The sequence below is a fragment of the Aethalodelphis obliquidens genome, unplaced genomic scaffold (assembly GCF_003676395.1).
Source record: "Aethalodelphis obliquidens isolate GAN/ISIS:26980383/991018 unplaced genomic scaffold, ASM367639v1 scaffold40, whole genome shotgun sequence".
In the NCBI taxonomy this organism is placed as follows: Eukaryota; Metazoa; Chordata; class Mammalia; order Artiodactyla; family Delphinidae; genus Aethalodelphis; species Aethalodelphis obliquidens.
Genome location: NW_020837984.1, coordinates 16,926,454 through 16,952,390, shown reverse-complemented (window position 1 = coordinate 16,952,390; position 25,937 = coordinate 16,926,454). Strand labels below are relative to the sequence as shown.

The following is a 25,937-nucleotide window of genomic DNA, read 5'->3' as shown; positions in this document are numbered from 1 at the left end:
TGATTTTGTATCATTCATCTCTACTGCACTTGTTTATTATTTCTGATATTGTTTTGGTGGAGTCTTTAAGGTTTTCTATATACAAGATCATGTTATCTGCAAACAAAGACAACTTTTTCCTTTCTCTGTTGCATACCTTTTATTTATTATTCTTGTCTAATTGCTCTGGCTAGGACTTCTGAATAGAAGTGGTACGAGTGCACACCTTTGTCTTTTTTCTGATCTTAGAAGACAATATTTCAGCTTTTCTTTGTTGAATGTGTTGTTAGCTGTGAGCTTGTCATATACGGCCTTTATCACGTTGAGGTATGTTCTTCTGTATCTAATGTTTTAAGAGTTTTTACCTTGCAAGGTTGTTGAATTTTGTCAAATACTTTTTCTGCATCTATTTAGATGGTACTAGGATTAAAAAATATTTTAAATTTTAATGTTAATTTTCCAATTTTCCTTTTGTTATTTCTCTTCATACCATTGTGGCTGGAAAAGAGACTTAAGATTTCAGTCTTCTTAAATTTCTTAAAACTTGTTTTGTGGCCCAACATATAATATATCCTGGACATTGTTTCTTCTATGCTTTAGAAGGATATGTGTTCTGCTGCTCTTGGTTTAAATGTTCTGTGTATGTCTGTGAACTTTATTTGATCTTTAGTGTCATTAATGTCAACTACTTTCTTACCGATTTTCTATCTTGATTATCTATTGATTAAAGTAAAATATTGAAGTCCTGTACCATTAATATAATGCTGTTTATTTTTCCCTACAGTTCTTTTAGTATTTGCTTTATATATTAGGTGCTCCAATGTTGGGTGCTTAAATATGTACTGTTCTTATATCCCCTTGATTAATTAATCCCTTTGTCATTAATTAGTGATCTTCTTTGTCTCTTGTGACCGATTGTGAGTGAAAGTGTATATTGTTCTATATAAGTATAGTGATTCCTGCTCTCTTTTGGTTACCGTTCACATGGAGTATGTTTTTCTGTCCCTTCACTTCAGCCTATATGTGTTTTGTAGGCAGCATATTGTTGAATCCTGTTTTTTTATCCATTAGCAATGATGTGTAGTTAGGTTGGAGAATCTAATCCATCTACATTTAAAGTAACTATTGATAGAGAAGAAGTAATTATTGCCATTTTGTTAATTGTTTTCTCATTGTTTTGTATTTTCTTTGTTCCTTTCTTGCTGTCTTCCTTGTAGGTTTGTTGATTTTTTGAAGTATGCTTTGATTCCTTTTCTTTAACATTAGTTTGGCTTCTTGAGGTTTTTTTTGTTTGTTTTTACTGTGAGGTTTATATAAGGCATCTTAAAAAGTCTCTTTTAAGGGCTTCCCTGGTGGCGCAGTGGTTGAGAGTCTGCCTGCCAATTCAGGGGATGCAGGTTCGTGACCTGGTCTGGGAAGATCCCACATGCCGCGGAGCAGCTGGGCCTGTGAGCCATGGCCGCTGAGCCTGTGCGTCTGGAGCCTGAGCTCTGCAACGGGAGAGGCCACAACAGTGAGAGGCCCGGTACCACAAAAAAAAAAAAAAAAAAAAGTCTCTTTTAAGCTGTTAACAACTTAGCTTCAATTGAATCCAATAACTCTACCCCTTTTCTCCCCCCGCAACACATTTTGTGCTACTGATACCATTCTGTATATTTTTTGGTAATATGTATCCATTAACAGACTGTTGTACATATAATAATTTTTAATATTTTTGTCTCTTAACTTTTACAGTAGATTTCAAACTGACTTATGTACCATCATTACAGTGTTATGCTCTTATGAATTTGTGTATTTGCTTTTACCAGTGTGTTTTATACATTCATACATTTTCATGTTGTTACTTTGCCTTTTAAAATTTCAATTTGAAGAACTCCCTTTAGCATTTCATATAAGATATGTGTAGTGGTGATGAAAATCCTCCACTTCTGTTTGGGAAAATATTTAGCTTTCCTTTTTTTCTTAAGGACAGCTTTGATGCATATACCATTTTGGTTTGGCTGTTTTTTTCTTTAAGTTCTTTGAGTATATCATCCCACTGCTTCCTTAGCTGCAGTGTTGCACGTATTTTCTTGCATCTTTCAGTATTCTCTTTTTGTCTTTGACTTTTGATAATTTCATTATAATACTTTTGGCTGTAATCTTCCTTTGGTTGATCTTGCTTGAGGTCCTTTAAGATTTATGTATCTGTATGTCCATATTCTTGCCAAAATTTGGGAGGTTTTCAGCTATAATTTCTTTCTTTTTTTTTTAACATCTTTATTGGAGTATAACTGCTTTACAATAGTATGTTAGTTTCTGCTTTATAACAAAGTGAATCAGCTATACATATACATATATCCCCATATCTCCTCTCTCTTGCATCTCCCTCTCACCCTCCCTACCCCACCCCTCTAGGTGGTCACAGAGCACCAAGCTGATCTCCCTGTGCTATGCGGCTGCTTTCCAGTAGCTATCTGTTTCACATTTGGTAGCATTTATAACTCCATGCCACTCTCTCACTTCATCCCAGCTTACCCTTCCAACTCCCCATGTCCTCAAGTCCATTCTCTATGTCTGTGTCTTTTCCTGTATTGCCCTAGGTTCTTCAGAGCCACTTTTTTTTTTTTTAGATTCCATATATATGTGTTAGCATACGGTATTTGTTTTTCACTTTTTGACTTATTTCACTATCTATGACAGACTCTAGGTCCATCCACCTCACTACAAATAACTCAATTTCGTTTCTTTTTATGACTGAGTAATATTCCATTGTATATATGTGCCACATCTTCTGTATCCATTCATCTGTTGATGGACACTTAGGTTGCTTCCATGTCCTGGCTCTTGTAAATAATGCTGCAATAAACATTGTGGTACATGACTCTTTTTGAATTATGGTTTTCTCAGTGTATATGCCCAGGATTGGGTTTGCTGGGTCGTACGGCAGTTCTATTTTTAATTTTTTAAGGAACCTCCATAGTGGCTGTATCAATTTACATTGCCACCAACAGTGCAAGAGGGTTCCCTTTTCTCCACACCCTCTCCAGCATTTATTGTTTGTAGATTTTTGATGATGGCCATTCTGACTGGTGTGAGGTGATACCTCATTGTAGTTTTGATTTGCATTTCTCTAATGGTTAGTGATGCTGAGCATCCTTTCATGTGTTTGTTAGCCATCTGTATATCTTCTTTGCAGAAATGTCTATTTAGGTCTTCTGCCCATTTTTGGATTAGGTTGTTTGATATTGAGTTGTATGAGCTGCTTGTAAATTTTGGAGACTAATCCATTGTAAGTTGCTTCATTTGCAAATATTTTCTGTCATTCTGAGGGTTGTCTTTTCATCTTGTTTATCGTTTCCTTTGCTGTGCAAAAGGTTTTAAATTTCATTAGGTCCCATTTATTTATTTTTCTTTTTATTTCCATTTCTCAAGGTGGTAGGTCAAAAAGGATCTTCCTGTGATTTATGTCATAGAGTGTTCTGCATTTGTTTCCTCTAAGAGTTTATAGTGTCTAACCTTACATTTAGGTCTTTAATCCATTTTGAGTTTATTTTTGTATATGGTGTTAGGGAGTGTTCTAATTTCATTCTTTTACATGTAGCTGTCCTGTTTTCCCAGCAACACTTATTGAAGAGGCTGGCTTTTCTTCATTGTATATTCTTTCCTCCTTTATCATAGATAAGGTGACCGTATGTGCATGGGTTTATCTCTGGGCTTTCTGTCCTGTTCCATTGATCTATATTTCTGTTTTTGTGCCTGTACCATACTGTCTTCATTACTGTAGGTTTGTCATATAGTCTGAGTTCCTGGAGCGTGATTCCACCAGCTTCATTTTTCTTTCTCAAGATTGCTTTGGCTATTTGGCGTCTTCTGTGTTTCAATACAAATTGTGAAATTTTTTGTTTCAGTTCTGTGAAAAATGCTATTGGTAGTTTGATAGGGATTGCATTGAATCTGTAGATTGCCTTGGGTAGTTTAGTCATTTTCACAATGTTGATTCTTCCAATCCAAGAACATGGTATATCTCTCCATCTGTTTGTATCATCTTTAACTTCTTTCATCAGTGTCTTATAGTTTTCTGCATACAGGTCTTTTGTGTCCTTAGGTACGTTTATTCCTAGGTATTTTATTCTTTTTCTTGCAAAGGTAAATGTGAGTGTTTCCTAAATTTCACTTTCAGATTTTTCATCATTAGTATATAGGAATGCAAGAGATTTCTGTGCATTAATTTTGTATCCTGTTACTTTAGCAAATTCATCCATTAGCTCTAGTAGTTTTCTGGTAGCATCTTTAGGATTCTTTATGATACTCATGTCATTTGCAAACAGTGCCAGCTTTACTTCTTCTTTTCCGATTTGTATTCCTTTTATTTCTTTTTCTTCTCTGATTGCTGTGGCTAAAACTTCCAAAACTATATTGAATAATAGTGGTGAGAGTGGACAACCTTGTCTTGTTCCTGATTTTACTGGAAATACTTTCAGTTTTTCACCACTGAGTATGATGTTGGCTGTGGGTTTGTCTTGCATGGCCTTTATTATGTTAAGTTCCCTCTATGCTTACTTTCTGGAGGGTTTTTATCATAAATGGGTGTTGATTTTGTCAAAAGCTTTTCCTACATCTATTGAGAGATCATATGATTTTTCTCTTTCAATTTGTTAATATGGTTTATCACATTGACTGATTTACGTATATTGAAAAATCCTTGCATTCCCTGGTTAAACTCCACTTGGTCATGGTGTATGATCCTTTTAATATGTTGTTGGATTGTTTGCTGGTATTTTTTTGAGGATTTTTGCATCTGTGCATCAGTGATATTGCCTTGTAGTTTTCTTTCTTTGTGACATCTTTGTCTGGTTTTGTTATCAGGGTAATGGTGGACTCGTAGAACAAGTTTGGGAGTGTTCCTTCCTCTGCTCTATTTTGGAAGAGTTTGAGAAAGATAGGTTTTAGCTCTTTAAATGTTTGGTAAAAGTCACCTGTGAAGCTCTCTGGTCCTGGGCTTTTGTTTGTTGGGAGGTTTTTAATCACAGTCTCAATTTCAGTGCTCGTGATTGGTCTGTGTATATTTTCTATTTCTTCCTGGTTCAGTCTCGGAAGGTTGTCCTTTTCTAAGAATTTGTCAATTTCTTCCAGGTTGTCCATTTTGTTAGCATGTTGTTGCTTGTAGTAATCTCTCATGATCCTTTGTATTTCTGCAGTGTCAGTTACTACTTCTCCTTTTTCATTTCTAATTCTATTGATTTTAGTCTTCTCACCTTTTTTTCTTGATGAGACTGGCTAATGGTTTATCAATTTTGTTTATCTTTTCAAAGAACCAGCTTTTAGTTTTACTGAGCTTTGCTATTGTTTCCTTTATTTCTTTTTCATTTATTTCTGATCTGAACTTTATGATTTCTTTCCTTCTGCTAACTTTGGGGGTTTTTTGTTCTTCTTTCTCTAATTGCTTTAGGCGTAAGGTTAACTTGTTTATTTGAGATGTTTCTTGTTTATTGAGGTAGGATTGTATTACTATAAACTTCCCTCTTAGAAGTGCTTTTGCTGCATCCCGTAGGTTTTGGTTGTCGTGTTTTCATTGTCACTTGTTTCTAGGTATTTTTTGATTTCCTCTTTGATTTCTTCAGTTATCTCTTGGTTATTAAGTAGTATATTATTTAGCCTCCATGTGTTTGTAGTTTTTACAGATTTTTGATATCTTGGCTCAGCATGTGGTTGGAAAAGGTATTTGATACGATTTCAATTTTCTTAACTTTACCAAGGCTTGATTTGTGACCCAAGATATGATCTATCCTGGAGAATGTTCCATGAGCACTTGAGACGAAAGTGTATTCTGTTGTTTTTCAATGGAATGTCCTATAAATATCAATTATGTCCACCTTGTTTAATGTGTCATTTAAAGCTTGTGTTTCCTTATTTTCATTTTGGATGGTATGTCCATTGGTGAAAGTGTGGTGTTAAAGTCCTCTACTATGATTGTGTTACTGTCAGTTTCCCGTTTTTTGGCTGTTAGTATTTGCCTTATGTATTGAGGTGCTCCTATGTTGGGTGAATAAATATTTACAATTGTTATATCTTCTTCTTTGATTGATACCTTGATCATTATGTAGTTTCCTTCTTTGTCTCTTGTAATAGCCTTTATTTTAAAGTCTGTTTTGTCTGATACGAGAATTGCTACTCCAGCTTTCTTTTGATTTCCATTTGCATGGAATATCTTTTTCTGTTCCCTCACTTTCAGTCTATATGTGTCCCTAGGTCTGAGGTGGGTCTCTTGTATACAGCATATATACAGGTCTTGTCTTTGTATCTAATCAGCCAGTTTGTGTCTTTTGGTTGGAGCATTTAACCCATTTACATTTAAGGTAATTATCGATATGTATGTTCCTATTACCATTTTCTCAGTTGTTTTGGGTTTGTTATTGAAGGTCTTTTCCTTCTTTTGTGTTTCCTGCCTAGAGAAGTTCCTGTTGCCTTTATTGTAAAGCTGGTTTGGTGGTGCTGAATTTCTTAACTTTTGTTTGTCTGTAAAGGTTTAATTTCTCCATTGAATCTGAATGAGATCCATGCTGGGTAGAGTAATCTTGGTTGTAGGTTTTTCCCTTTCATCACTTTAAATATGTCCTGCCACTCCCTTCTGGCTTGCTGAGTTTCTCCTGAATGTTCAGCTGTTAACCTTATGGGGAATCCCTTGTATGTTATTTGTTGTTTTTGCTTTGCTGCTTTTAATATTTTTTCTTTGCATTTAATTTTTGATAGTTTGATTAATATATGTCTTGGCATGTTTCTTCTTGGAGTTATCCTGTATGGGACTCTTGTGCTTCCTGGACTTGATTGACTATTTCCTTTCCCATATTAGGCAAGTTTTCAACTATAATGTCTTCAGATATTTTCTCTGTCCCTTTCTTTTGCTCTTCTTCTTCGAATGTTCGTGCATTTAAATGTTGTCCCAGAGGTCTCTAAGACTGTCCTCAATGCTTTTCATTGTTTTTTCTTTATTCTTCTCTGCAGTAGTTATTTCCAGTATTTTATCTTCCAGGTCTCATCCATTCTTCTACCTCAGTTATTCTGCTATTGATTCCTTCTAGAGAATTTTTAATTTTATTTATTGTGTTGTTCATCATTGTTTGTTTGCTCTTTAGTTCATCTAGTTCCTTGTTAAACGTTTCTTGTATTTTCTCCATTCTGTTTCCAAGATTTTGGATCATCTTTACTATCATTAATCTCAGTTCTTTTTCAGGTAGACTGCCTATTTCCTGTTCATTTTTTTGGTCTGGTGGTTTTTAACCTTGCTCCTTCATCTGCTGTGTGTTTCTCTGTCTTCTCATTTTTCTTTACTTACTGTGTTTGGGGTCCCCTTTTCGCAGGCTGCAGGTTCGTACTTACCCTTGTTTTTGGTGTCTTCCCCCAGTGGCTAAGGTTGGTTCAGTGGGTTGTGTAGGCTTCCTGTTGGAGGGGACTAGTGCTTGTGTTCCGGTGGATGGGGTGGATCTTGTCTTTCTGGTGGGCAGGACCATGTCCAGTGGTGTGTTTTAGTGTGTCTGTGACCTTATTATGATTTTAGGCAGCCTCTATGCTAATAGGTGGGGTTGTGTTCCTGTCTCCCTAGTTGTTTGGCATAGGGTGTGCAGCACTTTAGCTTGCTGGTCGTTGAGTGGAACTGGGTCTTCACATTGAGATGGAGATCTCTGGGAGATCTTTCGCCATTTGATGTTACATGGAGCCGGAGGTCTCTGGTGGACCAATGTCCTGAACTGAGCTCTCCCATCTCAGAGGCTCAGGCCTGACACCCGGCCGGAGCACCAAGACCCTGTCAGCCACATGGCTCAGAAGAAAACAGAGACAAAAAGAAATCAAGAAAGAAAGAAAAAATAAAAATGAAGTAATTAAAATAGAAAGTAATTATTAAAAGTAAAAAACTGAAAAATTAATTTAAAAAAGAAAGAAAGAAAGAAGAGAGCAATGAAACCAAAAAACAAATCCACCAATGATAACAAGTGCTAAAAACTATACGAAAAAAGGCAGACAGAACCCTAGGACAAATGGTAAAAGGAAAGCTGTACCAAGAAAATCACACAAAGAGGCATAGACATACACACTCACAAAAAGACAAAAAGGAAAAAAATTTATATACCTATATATATATTAAAAAAAAGAAGCGAGCAACCAAATCAATAAGCAAATATACAAATGAAAATAAACTCTAAATACTAAACTAAGATAAACATAAAACTAGAAACCAATTAAATGCCGAAAGCAAACTCCAAGTCTACAGGTGCTCCCAAAGTCCACTGCCTCAGTTTTGGGATGAAATGTTGTATTCCACAGAGTCAGGTTACATCAGGTTGATTGTGGCAATTTAATCTGCTGCTCCTGAGGCTGCTGGGAGAAATTTCCCTTTCTCTTCTTTGTTCGCACAGCTCCTGAGGTTCAGCTTTGGGTTTGGCCCTGCCTCTGCGTGTAGGTCCCCTGACAGCGTCTGTTCCTCACCCAGACAGGACGGGGTTAAAGGAGCAGCTTATTAGGTGCCTCTGGCTCATTCAGGCCCCGGGATGGGAGGGGTACAGAATGTGGGGCGAGCCTGCGGCGGCAGAGGTCAGCATGATGTTGCAACAACCTGAGGCGTGCTGTGTGTTCTCCTGTGGAAGTTGTACCTGGATCACGGGACCCTGGCAGTGGCAGGCTGCACAGGGTCCTGGGAGAGGAGGTGTGGATAGTGACCTATGCTTGCACACAGGTTTCTTGGTGGCTGCAGCAGCATCCTTAGCGTTTTATGCCCATCTCTGGTGTCTGCACGGCTCACACCCGTCTCTGGAGCTCATTTAGGCGGTGCTCTGACTCGCCTCTCCTCGTGCACCTCAAAACGATGGTCTGTTGGCTCTTAGGCAGGTCCAGACTTTTTCTCGGACTCCCTCTCGGCTAGCTGTGGTGCACTAGCCCCCTTCAGGCTGTGTTCACACAGCCAATCCTAGTCCTCTCCTTGGGATCTGACCTACAAAGCCGGAGCCTCAGCTCCCAGCCCCCATCCATCCTGGCAGGTGAGCAGAGAAGCCTCTCTGCCTGGTGAGTGCTGGTCGGCACCGATCCTCTGGGTGGGAATCTCTCCGCTTTGTCCTCTGCACCCCTGTTGCTGTGCTTTTCTCCGTGGCTCCGAAGCTTCCCCCCTGCCAGCCCCCGTCTCCGCCAGTGAAGGGGCTCCTAGTGTGTGGAAACTTTTCCTCCTTCACAGCTCCCTCCCACAGATGCAGGTCCCGTCCCTTTCTTTTGTCTCTGTTTTTTCTTTTTTTCTTTTGCCCTACCCAGGTACGTGGGGAGTTTCTTGCCTTTTGGGCTGTCTGAGGTCTTCTGCAAGCATTCAGTAGGTGTTCTGTATGAGTTATTCCACATGTAGATGTATTTCTGATGTATTTGTGGGGAGGAAGGTGATCTCCGTGCCTTACTCCCCCACCATCTTGAAGGTCTCTCCCAGCTATAATTTCGTTAAGTAATCTTTCTCTTTTTCTTTCTTCTTTTTCTGGGATTCCCATAATGTGTATATTTGGTTTTTTAATGGTAATTAATAGGTCCCTATGCTTTCTTTCTTTATGTTTTCTCTTTGCTCCTCTTTCTGATATCAAATGGCCTGTCTTCTAATTCCCTGATTCTTTCTTCTGTATGACTTAGTCTTCTCTTGAAGCTCTCTGCTGAATTTTTCAGTTCTATCATTGTATACTTCAGCTCCAGGATTTCAGTTTGGTTCTCTTTTATGGTTTCTATATCTTTATTAACCTTCTCTTTTTGTTTTTGCATAGTGTTCCAGATTTAATTTTCTTGTCTTTCTGTGTTTTCTTGCATATTATTGAGCTTAAGATGATATTTCAAATTCTTTGTTAGACAGTTTGTATGTCTCTGTTTCTTTGGGATTCATTACTAGAAACATTATTATTCATTACTATGAATACATTACTATACTAACTAACTTTAATACTACTAACTACTAACTACTACTAGTTAGTAGTACTACTATGTTAGTACTACTATTAGTAGTACTACTAATGTTAGAATACTACTAACATTATTGTTAAACATTATTATTATTATTCATTACTAGAAACATTATTATTACTACAAACATTATTTGGTTTGTTTGGTGGTGTCAGGTGGTTTGTCAAGTCTTTGTGATCCATGTAGCTTTGTGTTGATGGCTCCGCCTTTGTGCTTGTCTTTGGGGGCATGGAGTTATGTGTCTCCCTCCAGGTCCCTGGGTTGAAGGACTATTCCTATACCATGTCTGAAAGGGTCTGGAGTCAAAACACAGGACCACTTCAGGTTTCACAATTAGAATGACTGATAGATTGCAGCTGTGTAATTGCATTGAGGGATTCATCTGGGGGTGCTTATGGGGATTCCTTGTGGTGCGTCTTTGGGCAAATAGGGTTTCTCTTGGACCATAGTTGGGAGTGGCTGGTGCCAGATTCCAGAGACACTTCAAGATCCACAGTGAGACTGAGGTCAGTGGGCCTATCTCTAGGGGCACATATGAGCGTGTCTCCTGCTGGATTCCTGGGCAGGCAGGACTGCCTCCCATCCATGGCTACAAGGGGCTGGAGTGAGGTCATGGGGCACTTCAACATCTATGGTCAGATTTGAGGTTGGCGGCCCTACCTCCAGGTGCATGGAAGGGTATGTGGCCCGACAGGTCCCTGAGTGGACTGGAGTACTCCTGGTTTGTGGCTATGTGAACATGGGGTCAAGTTACAGGGATTTGTTTAGTATTTGCAATCAGACTGAGGTTGGAGAACTTGCCTAGGTTCATGAGCAGGCATGTCTCTACCCAGTCATATGCAGGCAGGGTTGGCAGCTAATAGCGTCTGGAGTTGGGTCATGGAACAATTCAGTGTTTACAGGTAGAACTGAGTTTGGTGGGCCTATTACCCTGTTACCCTGGATGCCTGTTACCGCATCCTTTGGCAAATGGTGATGATGGAAAGGCCAAACAGGCTGTGTCCATAGGTGGTCGGGGCCAGAGTCGGTTCCTGTGTCTGTAGCTAGGACTATGGTTAGCAAGTATGCCACCTGCTTGAGTTTGGGCTTGCCTTCTGAAAGCAACCCTCCTTAGTCCTGGGCTCTGCCAGATTTTACAGTCTTCTTTCCTGAATCCAGAGTTCCACGAGAGTACTTTTGTCTCTGCTTGGCTGCCCAATTATTGTTGCTGAGAAGGGATATATGTGCAGGACTTCCTGTTCTGTCATTTCTAATGTCATGCCTTTATTTTTAATTGCTCTTAAAGAAAATTGCTTGTGTAAAGGAAAAATAGTAACAGTGTCTAGTAAAGGAAAAGTAAATGTAAAAGTAAATGTATGGTAATAATAGGACAAGTGATATGAGAGAGGAATTTGATTTACTGTTTAAGGTTTTTACATTATACATGAAGTGGTATATTATTTGAAAATATATTCTCTTGTATTCTCTCTCTATATATAGTATAACGTATAGCAACCACTGAAAAAAAGGGTCAAAAAAACATGAAACAGGTGAAAGTAATAAGCCAATAATGAGGATAAAAAGGAATCATAAAAAGAACACTCAATCTAAAAACAGTCAACAAGAGTTAAATGGGATATAGAACAGGTGGAACAAACAGAAATCAACCATCAACGTGGTAAATTTAAATCCAATTACAACAGTGTTCCATGTACACTTGAATAGAATGTGTATTCTGTAGTTGTTGAGTGTTGTATTCTCTAAATGACGGACTAAGTTTATTAATAGTATTGTACAAATTTTCTGTATCCTTCCCTTTTTAGGTCTACTTTTTCTGTCAATTACTGAGGAGTGTTAAACTATCCAGCTATGATTGTAGATTTGTCTATTTTTTTGTGTGATCTCTCAAGTTTGCTTCATTTATTTTGAATATATCTCTTTAAGTTCATACACAGTTTGATTGTTATATCTTCTTATTGTATTCATCCTTTTAATTTTGTGAAATGTCCCTCTTTATCTGTGTTAAAAATTAAAATAATCATTGTCTTCTTTGCCTAATATTAATATAACCATTACTTTCTTTTATGGTATACGTTTGTCTGTTCTATTACTTATAACATTTTCTTCTTTTTTTATCATGTTATTTTCAAATAATTTCAACATTAAGGAAGAATTTTGAAAATGTTGTGATGAACTGAAATTCTCCAATTTTTGACTTTTTGCCATGTTTGCTTTATTACTTCCTCCCTCTCTCTTTGTCTGTCTCTCTGTATGTATGTGTGTGTGTGTGTGTGTGTGTGTGTAGTATTTTAATCCCTTATGGTTTATGTTAATTTTGATTAACTATTTAAGATGTTGTCTGTTTTCTCCATATAGTTATAATTTTTCTTTTTGTAATAAGTACTGTTTGTTTTGAAATACGTTGAGACCATGTATTTATTTTGTTAGTTACCAGATGTCCTTCACTTCTTTCCCTCTTATAGTATTCATTAGTGATTCTTGCCTGAAATCAGTTTTTTTCTCTAATAATCATTAATACATGATTTTAACTAATTTATTTTTTTTTATTCCTTTTATATGTATTACTTGGCATTCCATATTAAGGAGTCCTTCCCCATTATCTATCTATATAGCTAGCTACCTACCTACCTACCTACCTATCATTTCCTATTATCATATCAGAGTCATGGATTCTTACTTCATTCAGTTGGGTTATTCCTTTAATGACCTTATTCATTTTGATACTCAAATTGTCCCAGATGTAGCTAGTGTGAGCCACTTCAAGCTGGCTCCTGTGCCTTGTTGATGTGTTCTTATCACTTTGGGGACATTTCCTAACTTAACCATGATATTATTCATTTTTTCAAGGAGCTCAGTTCTTTTTAGTGCTGAATGGCATCTTGACAGTAAGATCTAGACATGTTCCTTGTATTTAAATGTGTGTCATTTTGAATCAACAAGTAGTTTGGTATTGGTTTTTTATTCGTTCTGCCTAATTGGAATGTTTATTCCATTACATTAATATATTTAGTGATTTGTTTGGATTTAAGCCTTTCATCTTGCTGTTGTTTTTCTATTTGTTCCATTCATATTTTTTTTGCTCCTTTTTTTCCTTTTTTCCTTCCTGCTTCTCGATTAAGTTTTATTAGTATTATGACTTAGTTTCCATATTGGCTTACTGGAGTATAACTTTTAGTTTTATTTATTATCTGTTTGTGTGTTTGCTCTGGGAATTATAGTGTGTATCCTTAACTTATCACAGTTACATGTAATTTAAGAATCTTACAGCAGTATAGTATAATTTATCTTTTCACTTCCTTTTCTGATATTGTTGGCATATACTTACTTATACACTTGTTTTTAAACACTAAAATATGTTATCGTTTGTGTTTGAACATTTGATAGTATTTTAAAATTCAAGAAAGAAAAGTAGTTCATTATATTTATCCTCATATTTGCTATTTCCAAGCCTTGTCCTTCTTTCTTACAGATCTGTGTTACCCTTTGGTATCATTTTCCTTCAGTGTGAAAAATTTCTTCTAGCTCTTCTTTTAGTGTGTATCTCCTGGTTTAGATTTTCTTAGCTTTTGTTTGTGTAAAATATTTTTTCATCTGTTTTCAAAAATATATTTTTTAAGATGTAGAATTCTAGGCTGGCAGTCCTCCCTTTCCCCACACTTTAAAGATGTTATTCCTCTGTTTGCTTTCATTGTTTCTGAAGAGAAATAAGCCATTATTCTTGTTGTTCCTCTAACTGTATTGCCTTTCTTCTCTGGTTGCCTTTAAGGTTTCCTCTTTGTCTTTGCATTTTGCAATTTAACTGTGATTTTCCTGTGTGAGGTTTTATTTGCATTAATTGTGTTGGGGTTTTGTTAAACTTCTGAGATCTGTGGGTTGAGATCTTTTATTAGGTTTGGAGATGATGTTGCCAATTTATCCTTATATATGTCTCTTTTCTCATTTCTTCCTCTTCTGCAATTCCTAGCTATTTGATGTATCATTCAGATTTCATCATTACTTGAGTGAACTGAATGTGAGTCTCAGTTTTTATTAGTTTCAAATTACTTCTGATTTCAATTCTACAAATGCTATGGTAGAAGTCTTTTTGTCTTTAAGACTCTGAAATTCCAAAGCTTTTATCCAGGGGCTTATCTTTTATTTTAACAGGATTTGAGTTGGGCTGGGTTTCAGCTTTAGTTAGTTTTTACTCTCCTTTGGATTGAATTCGAGTAGAATCTAAATCCCTTTCAAAATTTGGAATCTAAATCCCTTTCAAAAATTGCAAAATTTGCAAGTCCCTTGGAATCTAAATCCCTTTCAAAATTTGCAAGACTTCTCTCTGATTTCTAGCACTACCCCTACCATTTCTTATGGAACAGAATTCTTATAGGCGAGAGTTGTTGTGCAACTCTCTCCTATTATTTTTGTTTGGGGGCTCTTCCAAGATTCCAGTCTGTAATAGCAGCCCACACTGTTAAGGGGTTGGATGATTTTTTTTTTTGTCCCACCAAAGTCTCTCAGCCTATGAGTATTTCACTCCCTCATCTATGTGTACCCAGATTAGGCAATTGGCCTTAGATATGAAAGTAGCTGCTACTCTTTGCTTATCTTTCAAGGGCTTTATCCCAGTATGCAATTTAATTCAGTTATACATTTTTTGTGTTCATTATACTTCATTAACATTAAAGGAATGTACAGCTTTTAGCTTAGATCTAGCTTTCTTGTGCTTTTGAAGGTAGTGACAGTTTTTCTCAATCTTCTACATCATATCCAAGAATGGAACTTCTACTAGATCTTCGTAAAGCATAATAGAAATAAGTAATAAGTAGAGATGCCAGGAGAGTGATTAATATCAGGGGCACCAGATTATTTTGGACACCTGTGTTAATCACTTTTATAGCAACCTGTACTTATTCATAACTCATATTACAATTGATATATAATTATGAGTTTAACATATGAATGTAGGAACCATGACTATTTCTTCACCACTGTAATTTCAATATTCCATCAACACAATGCTCAGCACCTTATATATTTTTGGAATGAAGTTTTAAATTCAGTAATAGTTTTTGAAAGGGTAGCAATAGGCCAGAGGTTATTGTTCAATTAAATATATCTTTACATGGACCCTGTAAAAATATTTTGAGGTATCGTTTTTTCTAACTGAATTTTCTAACGGAATTCCTTGCATTCTGTAGTCTTATTTATTTCTAATATTTTTGTCTCCACATAGCATGACAATGTAGCTAGCCTGTATATTTAGTATTTTAAGATTTTTAATTGAACTATACTAAGCCTCTGATTTTATTCTGTAGAGAAAAATCAATGAGATAAAATTTGTGACCATTGTTCACAAGCAATAAATTATTGAAAAAGAACTGCTCACAAATCTTTACATTTATTTCTTGTTAAAGAAGTATCATTACAATACTAACTTTATTATTGAAGAAATATTTGTCTCAAAAGGATATCTTTTATAGAAACCATCTTGGGTGATGCTTTCAGGGACTTATGAAGGATGTATAGGTCTAGAATTTCATTTGTTGGTTGCAAGATTGTTGTTTTCTTTTTTCAACTTTGTATATAAAGATAACTTTGGAATCATTTTTTTTACGTTTAGTTTCCTTTACTGAATAGAAAATGTCATTATCGATCATTTTTGGAATAGTAAGGGTTATAAAACATTTATGCAGAATTAAACTACTGGTTTAGTTTCAAAGTCAGTGGTTACCAGTGAGGAGAGGGGAGAGAGGAGGGGCAAGATAGAGGTAGAGGATTAAGAAGTACAAACTACTATGTATAAAACAAATAAGTTACAAGGATATATTATATAGTACAGGGAATATCGCCCATATTTTATAACTTTAAATGGAGTATAATCTTTAAATTTTTTGATTCATTATGTTGTACACCTGAAAATTATAAAATCTTGTAAATCACTTTTTTAAAAGTCCAAAAAAAGTAACTGTTGGCTTGAAACATCCATTTTGGAATGAGAGGTAAATAGACATTATATGAAAGATGATGACATAGGAGCAGAGATTTTTTTTTTTAGGGACTTTATCAGCTAATTGTGCAGAAAGTCTACAAAGAGATCAGGTTGAAAAATTATAAATATTAACTGCGAAGGAACTTGAATGTATGGGAGAAATAATGGTTTCAGAATGCAGAATCATGTTAGAGAACTCTGTCCTGAGATGCAGTATAGCATAATATTTAAATACTGTAGCCTTTAGAGCTACACTGCCTGTATTGAAATCCTTTTTTGCTATCTACTCACTGTGTGACCTTCAGCAAGTTACTTAACTTCTCTTTACCTTCATTTTCTCATCTGTAGAGATAATACTAAAACTAATTCATATGGTTATTATGAAGGTTAAATGAATTTTGATACATTAAAATACTTGGAATCTAATTTCTGATGTACAATAAATGTTATTTCTTGTTGCCATTATTATTATTATCTTTATTATTATTACCATGAGTACCACTGGCACATTGTTTGTTTGCAAAATAATTTTCCTACCTGGTATGATTGACTCTTGACATTTCCTTTTCAGTTCAACTGAAGTTGATGACATGATTCGTAAATCTACAAACCTGTTGCTAACTAGGACTCTGAGCAGCTCTCTGCAGAATGTCATTAAAAGGAAGAATATTGGACTTACTGAGGTAAAGCTGCTCTTATTGGAGGCAGCAAGGCAATTTGTGAACAGATGTCCTAAGCTCTGGGGCTTGTGTGTGAATTAATTATAATTTTCTATGTGCTCTGTCATGTTCTTTCTGATGGACTTACGGTGAAAGTGCAAAATAAATTCCTTGTGTTTTTCATTCAGTGCCTTGGAGAAATCCATTATTTTTTGGAAAAGTCACTTTTTTTCTCTCTCTCATTGTCTTCTCTAGTTTAACTGGTTCTCTTTTCTGAGGTTGTTGGGTTAAATTTGTATTATTTGCCATTGATTATATAAAAAAATTGTTAGTTGGAGAATAGAGTCAACATCAGTGTCCTATTTAAAATAATGGCAGTTCAAATACAACATACAGCATGAAATCACATTTTGCCTACGTAAGTCATTGATGGCAGGGATATTGGCATTCATAGTCACTGGTTAGCGTTAGATTTTGTTTTTGAGATACATCACATGTATGAATGGTAAATTACTCTTTATTAACATGTAAGTCTGGGGATTTGGGATTGAGGAAATGTGAGAGAAAGGCAGTCATTACATTTCTGTGGAAGCTTACACAATCTCACAAAGGGTGGAGAGTTATTGTACATAGGTTGAGAACAGTATCTTGGCAAACTGAAGATTTGACGTATTGGCTTAAGTCCTAAAACTTAGAAAGATGCGACGTTTCTCTTCTCTTAGAAACCCAGGTTTGTATGGGAGCCTCAACCTCTCATTTTATGGAAATTAGAGTGCCAAGTGTGAGAGAGCTTGGAGGACTTTTCTTCACAGGTGAAGGGAAGGGCTGTTGGTCATCTGTTTTTAGAGGTGGTATAGTTTCAAAGTCAGTTGGTCTAGGAAAAATTGACATTTTCAGATATACGTTATCAAGGATGAACGTCAGTAAGTGGTTAACGATACTGACCCATAGATGAGTACAGCTGGAAGACAGGTGAACATCTATTTCTGATTTTGGAATGATTGTTTCTTTTCCTGTGTTAAGATTTAAAAACACTGTTAAATACTGTATTATAATATGGGACATTGGCAGTGATTGAATTCTACTTATAACCAACTTTTTTTTTATAATTTAAAGTCACATTTGACATTATTATGTGTATTATTATGACACATTATTATTATTATTATCCCCTCATTTTGCAGAGCTTCGTTTCTCTTGCCTGGTATAGAAATATTAAGCATTGCCATTATGTGTCTGAGAATAGGCTAACTTCTTTTGTAATCAGGAATGCTACAGAAAAGCAAAGTTGGATTGAAAATTTGGAGGTTCTTATGCTTTTGTAGATTATTCTGTTCTCCTTTTCTGAATCCCAAGTAGGACAGAAAATTTATTTTGTGAACTACCTCTACATTAAAACTCTTGATATAATTCTTCTTAGGCCATTTGATTTATCAATCTCTTAAAAGCCATTTTATTTAATTAATTAATTTTTATTTAAGTATAGTTGATTTACAATATTGTGTTAGTTTCAGGTGTACAAAAATAAATCTGTTTTAAACAAGTAGCATAGCAGGAACATGGTGTGATAGAAACAGCTTTGGACACAGAAGACTCTGGAATTTAGATGTGACTATGCCATTGATTTACTGTAGCATCTTAAAAGAAGACCTAACTCCTCAGTTCTTCAGTTTTCCTGACTCCATTGTCCATTTCAAAGGCACTGCACAGATCAAGTAACAATAGGAAGAAGCAGTAGGAGCTTATCAAGAAGTACTGTATCATAGTTCTTGACATAATTTCAGTGAATGCTAAATGTTATTCCTAAGTCATTGGATCTGTTTCGGCAAAAATACTTTTGTTATCAAAATCTTTACATATGAATGAAGGAACATCCACACAAGTTTATTTATTTTGGCTATGATGGTGGTGTGTACCTGTATAGACACGTACAAAACCAGTGATTTTTTTCATCACCAACCAGTAAATCTTTGACTAACTCTATTATTCACCTTTTATGAAAGGGAGGACATTATATCCTTCTTTATAGGTAACTAAAGTGATTTCACATCTGGAATCATCATCAGTAATGGGCAGTGTTTGTGGAACAATTTATATTCTTCAGTGTCCATTCACAGATAATCACCGTATTTATTACAATAACAAGACTTGATGGAAACTTGGGTGATAGAGGTGGTGACAAGTGGTCCTATTTGGACTGTAGAGCCAGCATAGTTTCCTGATGGTTAAAAGTAAAGGAAGCAAGAAAGTGAGGAATTGAAGATAACCCCCCAATTTTTTTTATCTGATCAACTAGAAGGCTGCATATACCATGTGCTATGATGGCAAAATCTTCAATTAGAGCTAAATTTGGGGTGGAGGAAGATTGGGAATTTGGTTTTGGACATATTCAATTTGTAGTGTTTATTAGACATACAGTTTGAGATACTGAGTTAACAGTTGTATATATGAGTTTAGAGTTTGAGAAGGCAGTTCGGCTGGGAGATAAAAAGTTGGGAGCATAAAAATGATATTTATGGGCTTCCCTGGTGGCGCAGTGGTTGAGAGTCCGCCTGCCGATGCAAGGGACACGGGTTCGTGCCCCGGTCCGGGAGGATCCCACATGCCGCGGAGCAGCTGGGCTCATGAGCCATGGCCACTGGGCCTGCGCATCCGGAGCCTGTGCTCCGCAATGGGAGAGGCCACAACAGTGAGAGGCCCGCGTACCGCAAAAAAAAATAAGATCAAAAAGTCTACAATTAATCAATGCTGGAGAGAATGTGGAGAAAAAGGAACCCTCCTACACCGTTGGTGGGAATATAAATTGGTATAGCACTATGGAGAACAGTATGGAGGTTCCTTAAAAAACTAAAAATAGAGCTACCATATGATCCTGCAATCCCACTCCTGGACATACATCCAGAGAAAACCATACTTTGAAAAGATACGTGCACCCCAGTGTTTATAGCAGCACTATTTACAATAGCCCAGACATGGAAGCAAACTAGATGTCCATCAACAGATGAATGGATAAAGAAGATGTGGTATATTTATACAATGGGATATTACTCAGCCATAAAAAGAATGAAATCATGCCATTTGCAGCAACAAGGATGGACCTAGTGATTATCCTACTATGTGAAGGAAGTCAGACAAAGGCAAATATCGTATGATATCACTTATATGTGGAATCTAAAAAATGAATCAAATGAACTTACTTACAAAATAGAAACAGACTCACAGACTTAGAAACTTATGGTTACCAGAGGGGAAAGTTGAGGGGGAGGGATAAATTAGGAGATTGGGGTTAACGTATACACACTACTATATAAAGAATAGATAATCAACAAGGACCTGCTATATAGCACAGGGAACTCTACTCAATACTCTGTAATAACCTATCAATATATGGGAAAAGAATCTGAAAATATATATATAAGTATGTATAACTTAATCACTTTGCTGTACACCTGAAACTAATACAACATTGTATATCAACTATAATTTAAAAAAAAAAGATTTGAAGTAAGTTTTAAAATAAGATTTCTTTTTTTCTAAACCTTTGCTTTTTCACCAGACTAATTTGAAAATGATATCATGGAGAGAAAGGAAATAAACCACTAGTTTATTAATCTCAGAATATCAGAGAATTAGTTAAATTTGGAAGGTTTACAATGAATCAAAGGATACTCTGGTTCTTTGTGAAGAATGTATTGATAGAAAGTCTTAAAATATAAATTAGATTTAAAAGAATTAATTTATTACAGATGATAGCAGAATACCTTCACTTAAGTCCCTACTCAAATGTTATTTCCTTAAGGAGTCCTCCTTGACCACCCTATCTCAAAATAGCTCAGATCTAACATCCCCATGTAACTCTTTATCCTCCCTTCTATTTCCAGTGTTTATTACCACCTGCCATCATACTATATGTTTAGATGTGTATGTGTTTACTGTAATATCCATGAAGCCAGGGACTTTGTCTTGTGTATAACTGTGGACAGCTCTATCCCAGTTCCATGGCACATAGGAGTTATTAATTAATGAAAGAGAGAAGAAAGAAAAAAAAAGAAGTAGGTAGGTAGGTTCTTAGGGCAAAGTTAAAGAAATTTAGAGGTCCTGGTAGTGACACCATTTTGAATACTTATATTTTTATGATTATAATAATGCCCCAGAAGACCTGAATAAATGACCAATGATTTGTATTCACCCTTTGTTTTTATTATAGTCTGGATTGATGACCATATCTCCCACATACCATTTGTCTTCATCCCCAATTGTTAACAGCAGTGATGTTGCTAGTATTTTAAAACATTTTATACGTAAGTCTTTTCAAATATGAGCTCTGTACTAGACCTTTGAATTTGCAACCAGGAGTTCCAAGTATTTTAGCAGTTTATGTATTTGCCTTGGAGAGGGTATAAAATGAGTAGCTGACACAGCTTTTTATACCCTTGCTGGGGTGAAATGGAGATAAAATTCCTTGAAGTCTTATGGATAGCTGATTTTTGTGAATGAGAACCAAGGGTGTTATTTAGTTCTTCATCTTCCTGCAAATCACCATTTGAGAGGCATTGGTGGTGTGGAGAGGAGTCATTTTCTTGGTTTGGATTAGTCTATTTGGAGCTCCAATGTACTAAATTCTCTGATTTGGGAAACAATATAATACTGATCCTAATTACAAGTAGATGTGTATACCCCAGAAGTAATTTATAATTGGGAATGGACACCTAAATTTGTGGAATTTAGGGCTTAGTTTTGAACTATTGAAGAAGATGAAGCCTTTTTTTTCCCTGGAGTTCGTCAAAAATACGAATATCTTCTGTGATCATGGTTCAGACTCTGCTGTGGTAATCGGAGCAGGGTTGGAAAAGAAGTGACTGCCACAGTCTAGTCTGTGCCTTCCTTATTAGATTCTCTCTGATACTAGGAAGGAGAGACAAAAAATTTCTGCTTCTTAATGGTTTTTAGCCTAAGTGACTTCTATCATTTAGCTGTGAGAGGTGTTTGTTTGCTTTATAGTGTTTTCTTTTCTTCTGGACAGGTTTCACAGAACTCCACTTTATATAAGATATAACCAATATCTTAATACATTGTTAGTTCCATGTCCTTGAAACAATAAGGACAGTTTGGATGGCTACAGTGATATATTTTTGTAAGAGAGGGGGAAGTAGGGGCTAAAAATATCAAAGGAGCTCAAACTCTGATGGAAGTTGATACTTGAAATTGCTTCATTTCACCCTTAACTTCAAAATTACCCCCAAAGCATCTGGCTTCACATTTGTAAATGCCGTTTTAAGGATTTTGGTTAGCTGTCATTCAGGAGTAGAGATCACTTAGACCTCATTAACAGACAATATTCCCTTTGAAAATGACATGGTATCTACTGTAATCCTAGAGTGTTTTAATAGTCTATTCTATGCTCAGCAATGAAACATTTCAAAAGTGACTGACAGCCAATTGATGTAATTCATGGTGATCTTTTGTGTTGACAGATCTTTAAAAAGTCATGGGAAATTACTACTGTACCCAGTGAAGCTGCCTCTTTATTTTTTTTTTTAACTGCCAATATCCTGCAAAACACGACAATTTTCTCTTTGACTGCCACTGTTTTTTATTTCTATAACATGACACGATTCCTCCTTATTATTAGGATTTCTTTTGATAGATAGAATGTGTTCCCTATAGGTAATGCTCATTTTAAAATAGAAAATTTTCAGTTCCCCAAATTAACTCTCTTACTTTTCTGGCTTCCCTATCATGACAACCTTGCCACTAGCCACCTTCCCACTCATGAAGAAGAGTGATTTAATGTAGACAATTTAAATTTTTAAATTTAAATATTAAAAATTTTGTCCTCCTCTGAAGGAGAAGCATGTTGAAAGGAAGAAGGTGAGGAATTGCTTATTTTGGTGGGTGTTTTTTTATCTCTAAAGTTAAAAAGCTGATGTTTTGGGTAATTTTATAGGTGATAGAATTTGTGTCCAAAACTCAAAGTCTCTAAATTCAAACTATTTTTTTAACAGCTTTATTGGATTATAACTGCTTTACAATGTTGTGTTAGTTTCTGCTGTAAAACAAAGTGAATCAGCTATGTGTATACATATATCCCCATATCCCCTCCCTCTTGCGTCTCCCTCTCACCCTCCCTATCCCACCCTGCTAGGTGGTCACAAAACACCCAGCTGATCTCCCTGTGCTATATAGCTGCTTCCCAAGAGCTGTCTATTTTACATTTGGTAGTGTATATATGTAAATACTACTCTCTCACTTCGTCCCAGCTTACCCTTCTCCCTCCCTGTGTCCTCAAGTCTGTTCTCTACATCTGCTACTTTATTCTCGTCCTGCACCTAGGTTCATCAGAACCAATTTTTAAAAATTTTAGATTCCATATATATGTGTTAGCATATGATATTTGTCTTTCTCTTCCTGACTTACTGACTCTGAATGACAGACTCTAGGTCCATCCACCTCACTACAAATAACTCAATATCGTTTCTTTTTATGGCTGAGTAATAGTCCATTGTACATATCTCTACATCTTCTTTATCCATTCATCTGTCGACAGACACTTAAATTGCTTCCATGTCCTGGCTATTGTAAATAATGCTGCAATGAATATTGTGGTACATGACTCTTTTTGAATCATGGTTTTCTCAGGGATATGCCCAGGAGTGGGATTGCTTGGTCATATGGTAGTTCTACTTTTAGTTGTTTAAGGAACCTCCATACTGTTCTCCATAGTGGCTGTATCAATTTACATTCCCACCAACAGTGCAAGAGGGTTCCCTTTTCTCCACACCCTCTCCAGCATTTATTGTTTGTAGACTTTTTGATGATGGCTATTCTGACTGGCGTGAGGTGATACCTCATTGTAGTTTTGATTTGCATTTGTCTAATGATTAGTGATGTTGGGTATTCTTTCATCTGTTTGTTGGCCATCTGTATATCTTCTTCAGAGAAATGTCTATTTAGGTCTTCTGCCCGTTTTTGGATTGGGTTATTTGTTTTTTTGATATTGAGCTGCATGAGCTGCTTGTAAATTTTGGAGATTAATCCTTTGTCAGTTGCTTTGTTTGCAAATATTTTCTCCCATTCTGAGGGTTGTCTTTTCGTCTTGTTTATGGTTTCTGTTGCTGTGCAAAAGGTTTTAAGTTTTATTAGGTCCTATTTGTTTATTTTTGTTTTTATATCCATTTCTCTAGGAGGTAGACCTAAAAAGATCTTGCTGTGATTTATGTCAAAGAGTGTTCTTCCTGTGTTTTCCTCTAAGAGTTTTATAGTGTCTGGCCTTACATTTAGGTCTTTAATCCATTTTGAGTTTATTTTTGTGTATGGTGTTAGGAAGTGTTCTAATTTCATTTTTTTATACGTAGCTGTCAGGTTTTCCCAGCACCACTTCCTGAAGAGGCTGTATTTTCTCTATTATATCTTCTTGCCTCCTTTATCAAATATAAGATGACCATATGTGCGTGGGGTTCTCTCTGGACTTTCTATCCTGTTCCATTGATCTATATTTCTGTTTTTGTGCCAGTACCATACTGTCTTGATTACTGTAGCTTTGTAGTGTAGTCTGAACTCAGGGAGCCTGATTTCTCCAGCACGATTTTTCTTTCTCAAGATTGCTTTGGCTATTCGGGGTCTTTTGTGTTTCCATACAAATTGTGAAATTTTTTGTTCTAGTTCTGTGAAAAATGCCATTGGTAGTTTGATAGGGATTGCACTGAATCTGTAGATTGCTTTGGGTAGTAGAGTCATTTTCACAATGTTGATTCTTCCAATCCAAGAACATGGTATATCTCTCCATCTGTTTGTATCATCTTTAATTTCTTTCATCAGTGTTTTACATTTTTCTGCAGGCAGGTCTTTTGTCTCCTTATGTAGGTTTATTCCTAGGTATTTTATTCTTTTTGTTGCAGTGGTTAATGGCAGTATTTCCTTAATTTCTGTTTCAGATTTTTCATCATTGGTGTATAGGAAAGCAAGAGGTTTCTGTGCATTAATTTTGTATCCTGCTACTCTACCAAATTCATCCATTAGCTCTAGTGGTTTTCTGGTTGCATCTTTAGGATTCTCTGTGTATAGTACCATGTCATCTGCAAACAGTGACGTTTTACTTCCTTCCTGAATTAGATTCCTTTTATTTCTTTTTCTTCTCTGATTGCTGTGGCTAAAACTTCCAAAACTATGTTGAATAAGAGTGGTGAGAGTGGGCAACCTTGTCTTGTTCCTGTTCTTAGAGGAAATGCTTTCAGTTTTTCACCATTCAGAACGATGTTGGCTGTGGGCTTGTCATATATGGTCTTTATTATGTTGAGGTAGGTTCCCTCTATGCCACTCTCTAGAGAGTTTTTTATCATAAATGGGTGTTGAATTTTGTCAAAAGCTTTTTCTGCATCTATTGAGATGATCATATGGTTTTTCTCCTTCAGTTTGTTAATATGTTTTATCACATTAATTAATTTGCGTATATTGAAGAATCCTTGAATTCCTGGGATAAACCCCACTTGATCATGGTGTAGGATCCTTTTAATGTGTTGTTGGATTCTGTTTCCTAGTATTTTGTTGAGGATTTTTGCATGTATGCTCATCATTGATATTGGCCTGCAATTTTCTTTTTTTGTGACATCTTTGTCTGGTTTTGGTATCAGGGTGATGGTGGCCCTGTAGAATGAGTTTTGGTGTGTTCCTCCCTCTGCTCTATTTTGGAAGAATTTGAGAAGTATAGGTGTTAGCTCTTCTCTAAATGTTTGGTAGAATTCACCTGTGAAGCCATTTGGTCCTGGGCTTTTGTTTGCTGGAAGATTTTTCATCACAGTTTCAATTTCAGTGCTTATGATTGGTCTGTTTATATTTTCTATTTCTTCCTTGTTCAGTCTTAGAATGTTGTGCTTTTCTAAGAATTTGTCCATTTCTTCCAGATTGTCCATTTTATTAGCTTATAGTTGCTTGCAGTAATCTCTCATGATCCTTTGTATTTCTGCAGTGTCAGTTGTTACTTCTTCTTTTTCATTTCTAATTCTATTGATTTGAGTCTTCTCCCTTTTTTTGTTGATGAGGCTGGCTAATGGTTTATCAATTTTGTTTATCTTCTCAAAGAACCAGGTTTTAGTTTCATTGATCTTTGCTGTTGTTTCCTTCATGTCTTTTTACTTCATTTCTGATCTGACCTTTATGATTTCTTTCCTTCTTCTAACTTTTGGAGCTTTTTTGTTCTTCGTACTGTAGTTGCTTTAGGTGTAAGGTTAGCTTGTTTATTTCTGATGTTTCTTGTTTTTTGTGTTAGGATTGTATTGCTATAAACTTCCCTCTTAGAACTGCTTTTGCTGCATCCCATAGGTTTTGGGTCGTCGTATTTTCATTGTCATTTGTTTCTAGGTATATTTTGATTT

The 25,937-nt window shown here is 36.0% G+C and overlaps 1 protein-coding gene across 10 annotated transcripts in view; it reads left to right on the top strand.

Moving 5' to 3' along the window:
• Window positions 1-25,937, top strand: part of EXOC6B (exocyst complex component 6B) — a 696,544-nt gene that overhangs the window by 389,695 nt on the left and 280,912 nt on the right. For all 10 annotated transcript variants that reach the window (XM_027131993.1, XM_027131994.1, XM_027131995.1 and 7 more), the window contains one exon: window positions 16,479-16,590. In XM_027131993.1, the coding sequence (XP_026987794.1) occupies window positions 16,479-16,590 (112 nt within the window). The remainder of the gene's footprint in view (window positions 1-16,478; window positions 16,591-25,937) is intronic.